Source organism: Sarcophilus harrisii, chromosome 6 (genome assembly GCF_902635505.1).
Source record: "Sarcophilus harrisii chromosome 6, mSarHar1.11, whole genome shotgun sequence".
In the NCBI taxonomy this organism is placed as follows: Eukaryota; Metazoa; Chordata; class Mammalia; order Dasyuromorphia; family Dasyuridae; genus Sarcophilus; species Sarcophilus harrisii.
In genome coordinates, this window is record NC_045431.1 from 63,890,908 (window position 1) to 63,906,326 (window position 15,419).

General features: G+C 37.8%; 1 protein-coding gene across 5 annotated transcripts in view; it reads right to left on the minus strand.

Annotated features, from left to right (window-relative positions):
- ELF2 (E74 like ETS transcription factor 2) overlaps window positions 1-15,419 on the minus strand; it is an 89,257-nt gene that overhangs the window by 20,094 nt on the left and 53,744 nt on the right. Inside the window, exon 1 of one of the 5 annotated variants that reach the window (XM_031943999.1) lies at window positions 6,047-6,196. The exons of the other annotated variants lie outside the window; for them this stretch is intronic. Coding sequence (XP_031799859.1) covers window positions 6,047-6,104 — 58 coding nt within the window. The 5' untranslated portion in view covers window positions 6,105-6,196. Of the gene's footprint in view, window positions 1-6,046; window positions 6,197-15,419 lie in introns of those variants that run through there. 5 annotated transcript variants of the gene reach the window in all.

A 15,419-nucleotide genomic window follows, 5' to 3' on the forward strand; every position in this document is an offset into this window, starting at 1 on the left:
ACTATGATCAAACAGAGGACGCAAAGTACATATTCAGTCTATTTAATCTCATAAAATCGGGAGACCACCTGCACTGCCATTTATTTATGTTTCCTATCAGCATTCCAGAATGTAACTCAAAGTAATCACAATGAAATGACAAATTTCAAATATGCCTTTATGGAATATTTGGAAAGAGATGTTCCTAAATGTTTTAATGTCAAAGGATAATTGTGGAAGAAGATCTAAATCATCATGTGTGAAGTAACCAGGAAATACATCAATATGAGTGAAGGAAAAGGGAGAGAGGAGAATAAAACAGGACAAAAAAGGAAAGGCTGACATTTGCAATGATAGGAGCAATCCAACTCACATCAAGAAAAACACTACGGACTACTTAATAACTACTTCATATTCTCTCCATCCCAAGTTTAGAATCATAAATTTAGTGCTGGAAGAAAGCTCAAGAGTTCATTTTCCTTCATTTTACAACTCAGAAACCTGAAGCCCAGAAACATTAAATAAATTAGCCTGAATCCTACAGAATGTAAGTGGAAAAGCCTGGGATTGAAGTCCAGGTCCTCTGCTTCTCCCTCTCTTTTATCCACAAAAACATGGCTTTTAAATCTGTTACAAGAGACAGTTCTATGTATGAGGGAAGCAGAAGGATATAGATATGCAAATGAATGTGTCTAAGGAAAGGCATCAACAAAGAAAACTTAAAAACCTACTACTAATCCAAATGGAACATCTAGATAACTGATCATCAAAGAAACAAAAATTTAGTGTTGTCTCTAAAAATATGTAAGAATTACTTTGACATTTCTCAACCATGGTGTTTTATCCATATCAATAGTTCAATAAATATCATTAAGTCTGAACTTACTAGTGTGATCATAATGATGTGCTATATTTTTTACAAAATGCTTGAGTCAAAAATCAAATTTTATCTTTCTTTTAAAAACTTGATTTATTGGTCAATATTTTTTAGAAATATGTCTGAAAGTCTCCAGCTAAAAACCTATGATTACCATGGCATAAGAAATCTCCACTGAGGGAAATTTCCTCTACCAATGTAGGCTGGCTCCTGTTCAGAGCTAAAGATAAAGGCTAGAATTCAGGCAACTCTTTTTTAGTCTGTCTTAGTTGGTGTTGCTGTTGCCAGTACTCCAAAGGGCCGGATGGAACAGGGACAGAACAAAGAACAGGTGTGAGGGAACAGATTCAGAAAGGGGAAAGTTTTATTAACAAAAAAAAGTTGCTTGTGTCCCTATGCATTCTCTATTGCATACCCATGTTCCATTTCTTTCTAGTCCAACAGAGTTATATGGTAGATTATTCCAAGCTCTCTCACTCAACAGCTGTCAGAAAACACCAAACTTGGTCATTCAGTCTGACAATAGGCACACTTTAGGGAAGAGAATCCCAGCAAATCTAGTTCATAGCAATGTTGTTGGAGCAAAACTAAAAGTTTATTTAGAGGGCAATGAAAAGATTGAAAAAAAAATTCACTAATTACTGTGCCTTTAACTAGCAAGAGAATAAACATTACAAGGTCATCATTCAACAGCAATCCCTTATTTACAATAGTTTAGCCTTTAATGCCCTGAATCAACTATCATAATAGCCGATTCAGTTAAATGCTATAGTCAATCTTCAAAATCAGTTTTTGCTCAGTAAATAAAAATTGAGTAACTGTTTTCCTCTATAATATTTGTTAAACCCATTTCAAGATTATGATTACTATGTTTGAATCAGAGTAACAATTAAAATTCAATGTGGATCAATCTAAAGGACAGGGTTTCGGAGAGAAATATTAGATTTGAGACCAAAGGACTCACTCCCAACTCTGCTTGCTTGCTATCTTGGGCCTGTATGTGACTGAAGGACTGGAAAACTTTGCTTATCACGAAGGCATTTTTTGCTCTGGACAACAGTGATTTTTTTTTTTTTTTTTTTTTTTTTGTGCTTTTTCTTAAAGCTGATGTGATTTTATCTCAGATTTTAGATAGCTCCAGGTGAAGAACTTCCTCTACCAAGATTTTTACTGATTATAGTTTTTGAGTTGCCTGGGGGAGGGGAGTTGTTAGACCACTGATAAGTGTTAAGATGGAACTTGAACCCTCATAGTCCTGACTCTGAACCCAGCTATCTATGTCCACTTTAACAAGCTGCTACTATTAGGAATTATAGTATCCAATTTTTGAAAAAGAAACAAAATTTTGCAATAAGATACAACTTTCCCATAAATATCCATTTGCAGCTTTCCCAGTATTTGAGTTGTATGTAACACAGGCTAAGTGCAACTTAAATTATTCATAAAGATAATTTAGACATTCCTCCTCATCTACCCCCCCAAATAACTTGCAACTTAAAAAAGAGATTTTAGTCCAAGATAGCATGATTGGCTAATCTACTCTAACCTGAGTTACTGTTACTGTTACCACTTTCCTCTTTACTTCACTAGATACAAGCTTGCTTAACAAGATTAGTGAAGAGCAAATGATTTAATACATTCATGAAGTAAAATTTTAAGATCGATGTCATTTCTTCTTGTTTTACACCAACATTTCCCCAAACATTTCCTACAAATTTGTCTACTTTTTTAACTTAACTTTTTAAAATCTAAGTTTATTCTCTCTACTAGACCATACTGGTAACAATCTAGGCTGAATGTAAACCAGCTTTTACAGAGTAAAGACCTAAAGAATTAAGAAAACTAAAAGATTCCCACTTAAGCCACTTGCTAGCTATATTACCATGGACAGTCACTTAACTAGTCTTAGAGATAAAACTACCCACAGCAGGGGGTTACTGTGAGGAATATGCTTTCAAAGTCTTCAAGTACTTAAAGCATAATGTATTGATTATTAAATTAGGAATACATTTACTATAATTAATTTATTTAAAAGAGCTATATAAGAAAGTCTAACCAGATGAATAGCCCACTATTTTAAGGGTTCAGATGTTCCATATTCTAAAGACAAATGCACCAAATGAAAATATTTGTTTTAATAAAAAGGGCACAGGTACCCTGGCATATAGTGGTAATATTCTGGTCCTCCTCCAAAAAGCTTCCTTAATTAACACCAACAGAATTCCTTCTCCATGTAAACCCCTAATACACTCTGGCAATTACTACATTTGCCTGCACAGCTTTTTAAAAATCATGTGTAAGTCCTTCACCTCTATTCTTGTACTGCTAAAAGCATCAAGGGCAGAATATGCCTGTTGGCTCTTTCCATAGAATAAAAGATCCTTTTTTTTTTTTTTCATATTTTAACTATTTTCTAGGAAATAACAGGAACTAGACCTGTGATTTCATTGGTATAGGCAATGTAAGTGAGGAAACTGCCTGCAGGCAAGAACCTTCTGTTTTCTCTTTTTGTCAAACAGAGATTTGACAAGCAAAATTAAAACAAAGTGACTCTCAGAACCACAAGATAAATCAATGATTAAAACAAGAATGTAGAATTATGGTCTTAAATCTGAGCTGGGCCACCCTGCCTTTCCAAATTTTAATTCACTAAATTTATGTAATTAACCTTGAGCAAATTAGTAAACCTGTCTCAAGTTTCTTCTTAAAATAGGAAGCATAAAGTGGCCTAACTCACTCAGATTACAAGGAGCAATCATTAAGAAAATAATTTGAAAAATCATTCACATAAGCCCTTTCTTTGTAAAATATTACAATCCTGAAAAGCAATTATAATGCTTTTACTTAATACAGTCAAATACCATAGAGCTACTTCTTACACCTCCTACTAAAAACGTCTTTTGTGATTTCAAATTTATTAGACCTAATGCTGAGCATTTTCCACCATCCCTTCCATTCCAAACACAACAGATACATGTCAAATTTAGCCCCCTGTTTCATTCCCCAAAACTTGTGAAGTCAAACTTTTTCAGTTGTTTATGGGAACTTGTTCCGCCTACCTTCCCAATCTAGTGAGTAAGGTGCAACTTCTGCAAAAAATTAATATTGGAATTAAAAAGGTTTCACACACAAAGAGATAATATTCTCATACTAAAAATTTTAAAATATTACACTAACACTAGGAACATAAAGTTAAAACACACACACACACACACACACACAGTCTACCACACTGAAATTTAAAAACTATGTAGTTGGCAGACAAAGAAAAGAATGGTTATCAATGTGACCTGACATTTACTAAGATCTGGGACACTTCCTCAGTAAAGCTAAAAAATGTTTTTTTCTAAAAAGATAATCTTACTAAACTTCCCTCAAGAAGCTTCTATCACTGCCCATAATCACTACTTACCTGTCCATCTGTTTAAAAATCACCTAACAGTGTTCCTGAAAGCTTTGGAAAGCGCCATAAATCTCACTGCCCTGTTATTTCGGAGTATCAGATTCAGTGCTTTGGGGAACCCCAGGTCACGGGGCCCACGTTCTTCCTTTTGCCAAGGAAACTGAGGCAAGGAGGAGCTGGGCGGCATGGCCAAGGTCGGCGGTCGGGCGAGGGCAAGCCCCGCAGCTCCTCCCGCCGGACTCCGCCTGGCTAAGGCTGAAACCCACGCAGGGACGTGTACCCGCGGATCTACAGGAGCACCAAAACCTCAGCCGTGCGCTTCAAGGAAGCCTCGTTGTGTTTCCTTTGCCCACTAATACCAGGAAGAAAAACCTGGAGCAAGGTCTCAGTTGCACTAGTGCCGTGTGTACCTTTCTAATCTTCCTATTCTAAGCAACTGAGATACTTAATAGGATTGGGAAGGTTGGGGACTAATGCTTCCCCAGTCCCAGAGCAGCCGGTACCAACTACGGAAAGCCCACGGGCCCGAATCCCCCCGCACGAAGCCCCAGGGCCGGTGTGGGCGTTATTGGAGCTTTTCTCTCCAACTGAAGTCCGTGCCCTTCCGCTGCAGCAGCGGTGCAGCACATCCCCCACCCTTGCGGCCACTTCCGTGTTTACACTCCTCTTCCCTCCAATTCCATGCGTACATTGTCAGCTTTACTCCCGCCCAATCTCCATTGGTCCAGGGCTGGCCAGAAGACCCGCCCCCAGAAATCAACGTTCTTATTTGGAACATCCCCGAGAGGGGATTGGAACGGAAGCCTTGTCAATCTCACCGATTCTGTCCTCTCTGCTGCGCTTCCGCTATGGTGGGAGGTTTGGGGGGGAGGGGAAAGGGGGGCGACACCGTGCTGAGACTTCCCCAGGGCCGAGGCTGCCTCCTGCCCGCCCGCCAACCCTGCTGGTGCCCACTCTGAGGCTACTCACGTTCAAAATAAGGCAAAGTGTGCCCTTTGAGGCGTCCCCGCCCCACTGCTCCAGACATCCCCCCCACCTCCCACAGCACAAATAGCCCCCCCAGTGCCCGCGAGGGGAGGGGGCTGCGTTCGGTTTCCTCTTGCCCTTCAAGGGGCAGGGTTGGGTTCAGAGTCTCGGGCCCGGGCAGGGGCAGCCCGTTCGGTTGCCTCCCTCCCACCGTGACCCTGGCGGGACCGTTACTCCAGAAAGTGCACCAGGTGCGAGGGGGCGGGGAGCTGTTTTGGCGGGTACCCTCGGCCGCTTCGCAGCTTTTCCACAGGAGGCGCGGGGAGGGGGCGCCGAGGGGGGGGCGCCGAGCCCTAGAACCCCCTCCCCCGGGCCAGCCGCGGCCTCTCCGGCCAGACAGCGTGGCAGCGCAGCCGAGACAACAGCCGCGCTCGCCGCCTCGCTCCCTCGCCCACTTCCTGGTTCCTCAGCAACTGAGGCGAAGCGCAAACTCTCCCGCCCGGAGTGGCCAACTTGAGCGCGGCGCACGTTCTCTTGCACCGGCTGCCGGCGCCGGGCCCGGGAGGCAGCGGCGCTGCTGCCGAGGGCGGCCCCGGAGCCCCGGCTTTCGGGGCCGGGCAGGTTATTTGCCAAGGTGATCACTTCCTGATTCGTCGCCTCCATTACTTCATTCAGTGCTCCCTCTCCAGCCCGACCTCCCAGCGCCTCCCCGCCGCTGCCTGCACCGACCGCCGTGGCCGCGGGAGAGCCGCCTCCCGCCCCTTTCACACGCCGCCGCCGCCTGCACCCGTGCACACTAGCACAAGTTGCCTGGTCCTTACCGGCCCGGATGAGCAGATCCAGCTGGTTGGTGGGCCCCTCATGCAGAGAAGTCGCCATGTTTATCCCGGGGCTGGAGCTGCTGCTGCTGCTTCACATTGACTTAACGCTGGGAGCAGCGGCGGCGGCGGGGGAGGAGGCGGAACCAGCAGTCAGAGGCGCACACGCACACACACTTGCACACACACACACACACACACACACACACACATACACACACACAGGGATCCTTGCGCGTCCTCCCCACAGGAAGCCGCGGAACCGGCCCAGCTCCCAGGCGTCCGCCCGGCGAGAAAGCCCAGCACCTAACGGTAGGGGCTGCAGCGGCGGCTCGACTCGCAACGCGATCCTTCCGCCCTGCAGCCCAGACAGGAAGTCCCCGACATTCGCGCACGGCCGCTCCACCACCCGCAGCCGGGGGAGGAGACTTTGACACCTGAGGCTAAGGAATCTCTCCCGGGCCGGGGACAGTTACAGGGCGGCCCAGACGGGACGAGGCTCCGAGAACTGCCTCTAACTGCCCAGGTCCCGCAGGGCGGGGAGCACCCTCCCTCCAGCCTCGGCGCTTCCTGAAACCGGGGAAGGGACGAGCCTGCGGGACCTGGTCTGGCATCGCCGCGCCGCCGCCTCCTGCAGGTGATGGAAACGGGAAGCCAGCGCGGGCATGCCCACCAAATCACCGTCTCACAACTTTGTCGGGAGGGAAAAGTGCTACTCCTCCTCCTGCTCAAAAAACTCCTCTCTGCTAGTTTAAAAAAAACTGTCAGGAACTTAAATGTGGAGGAGACAGCGGCACTGACCAATGTCACGAATGAAATCATTCCCCAACCTGTCAGAATCTAAGGCCTTTCTAATTAATAACTGGCTCAGAAACAAATCTGTGAATGATGACGCACTTGGACTCAACATTCTCTCCTTAAGGACAAAAGGTCCCTAGAAGCACTTGGCATAAGTTAGTATAGAACTTAATTATATATGTTAGTATGTATTAGCATATATAAGCATACAATTCAATGCTACTAAATGAATGTCTAAAATCGAAAAATCAAGACAATTTAAAGCAGAAAAATATTAACTCTTCTCAAAGTTGCAACCGATACTAGGCTTTGAAAATGGGACACTGGTAGCAGACATAAAAGCTTTTAAAATTTACACAAGCCACAAAACATCACTAAGTACATGAAAGGGGAAAGCAGCCTGACCACACAACAGAGACCTGGCAATAATCCATTTAACATGATGGATATACTAAAGAAACCGGGTTGTTTTTGTCTGGAGAGTTTGGCCAAACTTCAATGAGATGCACTTTTTAAACCTGACTTATCTCATTCTACACATACAGCCCACAAAAATTTGAGTTCAGCTGTTTACCTTAGTACCGTACCAATTTATAATGATAGATTTAACTGTCATCAAGATCTCAAATGCCTTTAGACATACACTTAGTCAAGCAGAATTACAATGAATTTAGCATTTCCATCCATCTCTCCTTTCTACACATACAGATCTAAAATGTACTTATGTATCTGAATCTACTTATATAGCATACTAGTATATCTACCAAATATGGAACAAAAACTACACTAACATTGTTTTCATTTCTGTTTAATCAATATTAAAAACCACTGATTGATGAAGATAGAAAGTGATAAACTGAAAGGGGTAGGAAGGGCAAATACCAACACTTTCTGGTTTTAGATAATTTACAACTAATATGAATTTCTAATCATGGTCTGGAGTTTTCATATAGATTGTTTTATAAGTAAAAATAGTGACACTGGTCAATTCTACATTTGTTCTCAGTTTGTGTGAGAAAGTGTCAGTTTGATATTGGTCCACAACATATATAATTTATCAGTCATTTGTTTCTTACTATTATATAAATGTATAGAATGCACAAACAATAGAATGAATCAATCCCTGTATTTTAAGGTAGCTGGGAAACGGGGCCTTACTCACTCCTTCATAATACTTAGCACAGATCTACATGAAATCATGCCCTGAATAAAGGTTTAAAGATAATTCACTCAGGCTTCATTTCTATCAGATCTGCCAGAGAGGCAGTGTGATTTGATTCTGTAACTGTCCAAGAGAAATGACCAGAAAAAGGAAACAGAGATGATCTTTTATTTGTCATTTAAAGCCTATGTAAAATTTCCACATTCTTTCTTGTGAAAATATCCTATTCAGTAACAACTGTTGGAAATTAATACTGAGAAGAGTGGTTGAAATTACTACTTTTACAATCCTTCCAGCTTCCAAATAATATGATTCTACATTAAAACATCTTGATAATACTTAAGAGTTTCCTCAGTACTTTAATTTTTATTTTGAATAACTATATTCAGGCAAATTTCCCTTTGTGCCATTACACTTGCAGTGAAGTTTTTTACATCAAAGCTATTTCATATCCTAGAAGATAACCCATAGTAACAGTGCCTTGCTGGTGGTCTGCTACAATGAATCAGATTATAAAAGATACTTTTTCTCAAGTCTCTAATTCTGTAACTTTGTCAAGTCTTCCTAAAGACATGATTTTTTGCTGAGCAAAGAAGGCTCTTCAGAGATCTTGATCAAGCTCCTAACAAAATGAGTGTCCATCAATTGGGGAGTAGCTGGACAAACCAGTAAATAAGTCTACTGTAATATTACTGTGCTTTAATCAACAATACGAGGATTTCCCCCAAAAAGGGAGGATTTGTATAACTTATTTATACTAAAGAAAGATAATGAAGAAAATACTCATGTCTACAATACTATAAAAGATAACAAGAAAAAGTATTTAAAGTCTTAAAACTGTAATGAACAATCTCTATCATATAGAAATGTTACGGACTATATATAGAATGTTCCCCCTATGAAGAGAGAGAATTAATAAAAACTGTTGATGTGAAATGGATTATACTATTAAAGGGTTGCTATGTTAGTGGCCTTTACTTAATATTACAAAAAAAAAAAAGATCTGGAGATGAATTAAAGGGAAATGACTAAGACAAAAGACAAGTTTTTCCTTTTAAAAAAGTTTGTAAGGTACTAAAGGCAAGGATTATCTCATTTTTGAAATTTTAAATATAAACAGATTCTCAATAAAGGTCTCCTGTTGAATGAATGATATCCAATAGATTGAACTTGAACTACAATCCAAGAAATTTTAATTAAATACCCAAAGGATATGACATAAAGTGATTTCACCTAATATATAACCTTAACTTATGAGAATCCTATGAATACCACTGATTTGTTTTCTTCTGCTTCATAAGATTTCTCCATCTTAGTAGGAATTATCTGTGACCCAAGTTGTTTCTGAGCATGTTTCTTTTTTCTAATTTTTAGTTGGGGAAAATACTTATGTTGCCATTTTAAACAATCATACATGGAATATTACTGGATCAATTATTGTTTTTTTTTTTCTAAGTGCCCTTATATATAAGGTTTACTGCAAAAACTAGCTAAAATGATCTATGTACACTAGTTGCTAAAAATGATATTTAAAAGCTGTAGATAAACACTAATTCAAAAGACTTGGGTTATTTATTTTGTCACTGTTGTCCTAAAATGTTTAGGATACACCACTCAAGGCATATCTTAAATATCTTATTGTCTCCATTACTTTCAAGTTTTGCAATAAGGATGAGTGCTGGAGAGGCTCTACTTCTTATAATGAAAGTGTCACAACTAAATCTATTTTTAATTAAAATACAATAGGACTTAAAGTCAATCCAAGTCAGTGAACTTCCAGGGAATGTCATATTCTTTCACTGTACTGAAATTTTTTTATATTCCAATTTTTAAAAATATTTTAACCTTCCAAATGCATGTCAAGATAGCTTTCAACATTCATTTCTGTAAGATTTTGTTCCAAATTTCTCTCCCCGCCTTCCTCAAGACAACAAACAATCTGATATAGGTTGTACATGTACAAATGTTTTAAACATTTTCATATTTGTCATACTGTATAAGAAAAATCAGGACAGAAGGGAGAAAAAAAAGCCAGAAGAAAAAGCAAACAAACAATGGTGAAAATACTATCCTTGGATCCACATTCTGTCTCCACAATTCTCTCTCTGGATGCAGATGGTATTTTCCATCCAAAGTCTACTGCAATTGTCTTGGATAAGCACATTGCTGAGAAGAGTTAAGGCTATCATAGCTGATCATCACATAATCTTGCTGTTACTGTGTACAATGTTCTGATTTTGTTCATTTCACTCAGCATCAGTTCATATCTTTCCAAGCTTTTCTGAAATCCGCCTGCTCATCATTTCTTATAGAACAATAATATTCCATTACATTTATATATCATAACTTGTTCAACCATTAAGGTTTTTACTCAATTTCTAGTTCCTTGTCACTAAAAAAAAGAGCCACATGATAACTGTGTAAATATGTATAGAAGAATTGCACATGTTTAACACATATTGAATTACTTGCCATTTAGGGGAGGGGATGAAGGGAAAAGGAAGAAGAAAAAAATTTGGAATACAGGGTTTTGCAAGGTTGACTTTTGAAAACTATGTAAATATTTTGAAAATAAAAAAACTTTTTAAAAAATCAATAAAAAAGGTGTAACAAACATTTTTCCACATGTTTACAATCAACTTGTTAAAGTTTTTATGTATTCAAATTGAAAAATGCTTACTAATTCATCATCCAAAAATTCTTAAAAGGAATACCTCTCCCACGTTTAACCTTAGGGAAAAACTATGTTCTTAAAAGGAGTTTCAAATTAATGTCTGGGGGTGGAAGCATATACAAACCATATTTAGAATTAAGATAAATAATTTCAAATGTTCTATAAAGTTTCCAAGACTTAGAAATAAAAGATGGTCTTATCAAACTAAAAAAGGAAAACATCAGAATTGAATTTCGTATTTGACTGACATTAAATTTTGATATTCTGGATGTCTCAAGATGTCAAAAAGTTTTGTTGATATTAGTAGCTGACATGGAATTAGTGGCTGACATGATCATTAACTGATCTTTCAAAGGTAGTTGGTTCAGAAAAGATGAGAACAAATCCTCCATTACCTACTCCCCAAAGGAAAAAAAAAATTCAGCTATTGGCTACACTCTATGACCCAGTGATAATGGCCACCTTACTATTTCTCAGATAAGACATTCCATCTTCCAACTCACTGGGCATTTTCAAAGGCTGTTCTCCATATACGAAATTCTCTCTCCTCAGCTCCACCTCCTGGCTTCCTTAAGTCTCAACTAAAATTCTACGGCCTACAAGATCTTTCCAGTCCTCCTTAAATCTTAGTGTCTTCTATATACATATACAATGTATATATGTAAACTGTATCTACATTGTTTGTATATAATTGTATGTTTTTTCCCCATTTAGAATGAGAAATCTTTGAGGGCAGGGATTTTTTTTGCTATTTTTTTGTATCTCCAGCACTTAGCATATTTCCAAGAAAATAACAGCAAAAAGCTTTTCCATCTTTCACCACTCATTAAACCCTCTTTATTAACAAGGATTATGGAATAGAGTATCACTTTCTATAGATGAGCTGTTCTATTTTTTATATTTCAAGTCTGTACTACCAACAAACATCTTTTCTTGAGGAAAAAGCCATCATATATTTTGTCTTTAAAAGCCCCCTTATTTTGGGGGGGAAGGGCAGAGATGAGAAGGTAAGTAGTTTGACTACCAGAGACTTACATACTGTTTTGATGAGCTGCAGGACTGAAAGAATAAACAAGGATAGTAAAGAATAAACAATGGAAGTGGAAATACAACTGTTACTATGTCTTGTCTTATCCCACAAGTTATTTTAAGATTGGAATTTTGCTCTCCAATCATATGCTAGATGTTCAGTATCTTTCATCATCAACCACTTGCCTATAATCTAACAAATAAAATCAACTGCCTAGAACTAAAGGTTCTCCAAAATCTAATATTATCCTATCTTCCTTTCCCAACCTGAAGTACATATTAATCTCCTATTACTTTCCTTCACCCACTCAAGGTTCAAGCCTTTAAAAACAAATGTTCTAGCTCTATAAAATAATTTTTGGCAATTTGATTGGTATGGCCCCGAAAAAATAATTTAATTTTAGGAGAAAGTCACTTTTCTTGTATTATCTTGGCTTATCTGTGATCACTTGATATTTTTCCAGTTATTTAGATCTGATATTATTTGTGTATAAGTGTTTTTTAATTGTGTTCCTATAGTTCCTAGGTTGAAGAAAAAATTTAGGACCAAACAGCAAAAGAAAATATCATGAAATGCAAGATGGATAATAATTTTGATTACATTAAATTAAAAAGGCTTTGCACAAACAAAATCAGTGCAACAAGATTAGAAGGAAAGCAAAAATTTGGGAAACAATTTTTACACCTAAAGATTCTGATAATGGCCTCATTTCTAAAATATACAGAGAACTGAGTCAAACTTTTAAGAATATGGGTCATTCCCCAATTGATAGTCAAAGGATATAAACAGGCAGTTTTTAGATGAAAAAAAGTAAAGCCATCTATATAGTCATATGAAAAAAGGGCTTTAAATCACTATTAAGAGAAATTCAAATTAAAACAACTCTGGAGTACCACCTCGCACCTGCAGATGGCTAATATGACAGAAAAAAATGATCAATGTTGGAGAGGATTTGGGAAAATTAGATCATTAATGCATTGTTAGGGAGTTCTGAACTGACGCAGCCATTCTGGTGAGCTATTTAGACCTATGCCCAAAGGGATATAAGACTGTGCATATCCTTTGACCCAGCAATAACATTACCAGGTTTATATCCCAAAGAGATCATAAATAATGGAGAAGGACCCACATATACAAAAATGTTTATAACAGTTCTTTTTGTGGTAGCAAGGAACTGGACATTGAGGCGATTCTCATCAATCAGGGAATGGCTGAAAAAGCTGTGATATATGAATGGAATGGCGTGCTACTGTTCTGTAAGAAATGAAGAGCAGGCAGATTTCAGAAAAACCTGGAAAAACTTACAAGAACTGATACTTAGTGAAGTGAATAGAACCAAGAAAACACTGTACATGGTAACAATAAGATTAAGTGACTATCAAAGTTGATAAATTTAGCTCTTTTCAGGAACATAATGATTTAAGTCAATTCCAAAAGATTCATGATGGAAAATGCTATCCATATTCAGAGAAAGAACTATGAATACAGATTGAAGCGTGCTATTTTCACTTTTTTTGTTGTTATTTTCTTTCTCTTGGTTTTTCCCTTTTGTTCTGATTGTGTGTTGACAACATGACTAATGTGAAAATATTATTAATATTATTGTAAATGTATTATGTATATCACACTGCTTGCTATTTTGGGAAAGAGGGAAGGCAGGGAGGAATAGAGAAAAATTGGGAAATCAAAATCTTATAAAAGTAAATGTTGAGAACTAATAAGCAATATTTTTAAATGAGGTGAAGAAAGTAGCAAACAACTTTATTATCTTTACCAAGAAAATCCCAAAAGGTGTCAGACAAAACCGAAATAACTGACCATTACCACCACCACTACTTGATGATATATGTCAACTACTTGGGTAATTTGGATAACTCAAGGAAGTATAGATTTTCATTCCTAATCATATCTTTTCAACCAGATTTTCTTCACTTCATTTCTTAAGATAGTAATGAAAAGAATTCAAATTCAGGATATAGTCATATAAAAATATTTTTACAACTACATTAAGGATAGTTTTTCTTATACATATTAAATTTTTCAGAGTGATCTTTTTTAAACTGAGAATAGCACAAATTTATGTCTGAAGAGTGTATCTTACCTAATGAAAGTTCTTTGGAACAAATTATATATTCCAAATGCTACCACTAAATATTTAGATAGTACTTCTGAAAAACTAGTGTTTTCTTCTATTAATACATAATAATTACACTAATGCTTTTTAAATACCATGGTTTTGTTTATTTAACAAATTAAAAGAAGACACATCCTGTTTTCTATTCAGGGAATATGGGAAAATAGAAAAAATCTAATTGGATCCTAAGACAAAAACCTAACATTCATCAAATTCATCAAACACAAATTCTATGTTTCTTTCCCTGGGTACCCCCTGATTCTTCTATAATATTGAGTCACTTAGCCTTTTGGTACTATGACCTTCATACATAGAGAAAGCACACTAGTTCTGTTCCCTATCTAAAATAAAACAGGTTTGTTGTAGGAGAGAAAAATGACACCAAATTTTTTTTTAGTAGCTTGAAAAAAGGAATTAACAAATTCAAAGACATATCAACTATTATTATATTTCAATATCTACGATTTCATGCTACTGTAGACAGGCCCTGAAGGCCACAATTGGTGGTGGAAACACCATATAATTTTTACACATACTAGTGAATAAGCTCACAATGAGCCTCTCCTTGTAACATTAATATTACAGTTAAATACTGAGGTGGATGAACTATTATTTAAAACTTGTGCATGCATGAGGTCTGAGTGCACATGCAAATGTATGGATTAGGCCTAGAATAGGAAGAAAATTGGCTCCAAAAAGTTCCAATTACTCATCCAGTCTTCCTCTTCCTCTTTCTGTGGCTCCATCAGCTATTAAAAAGTAAAATCTCACTTAATCTCAAAAGGCATGAGGGAGTCCTCAAATTCCTTGTCATTTTCTAAGCATGCTTTTTTTTCTCAATCACCATCTATTCCCTCCCACTAGAAGTCTGGATTTTACTTTAAGTTCCCAGACTCTCAGAGGTGACCTGACTAGGCCCAAGTCTTCACACCTTTTCACTGCATTTCTATACCGTGATGGAATGCACACCCTCCTTGATCCCTCTTTGAATATTCCTCGATAGGATGTCTTTCCCTATTAGAAAATAAACTCCAGACAGTCAGATAGTAAGCTTTACTTCTCTGCATAGCCAAAGACCCCAAGTTTCTCTCAAAACAAAGAGCCATTTTTTAAAAATACCAATATTCAATCACTGCTTATGGTCTTTTTGTCATACAACACTATTTAGTCAGTAAACATTTATTAAATGTTTATTATATGCTAGGCACTGTGCTAAATGCCAAGAATACCAAGAAAGGAAAAAAAAGACAATCCCCAACTTCAAGAAGCTCACAGTTTAATGTGGAAGAGAACATGAAAATCCTCTATTGGACTGTGAGCTCCTTAAGAACAAGGTCTATCCAATATTAAGAAACAAAGAAAGTGTGATCAAATAATATAATGATCAAATTTGGTTTTTGATGAATAAAATTAAAACAGGAAGCCCTGCATTTAAAAAAAAAAAAAAAAGAACAAGGTCTATCTCCAGCAAAAATAATTACATATAAATGAGATGTGTATGTATGTTATGTGTGTTATATGTATATATGTGTATGTATGTATAGGGATGTTTGGGTATTATATGTATATGTAATTATA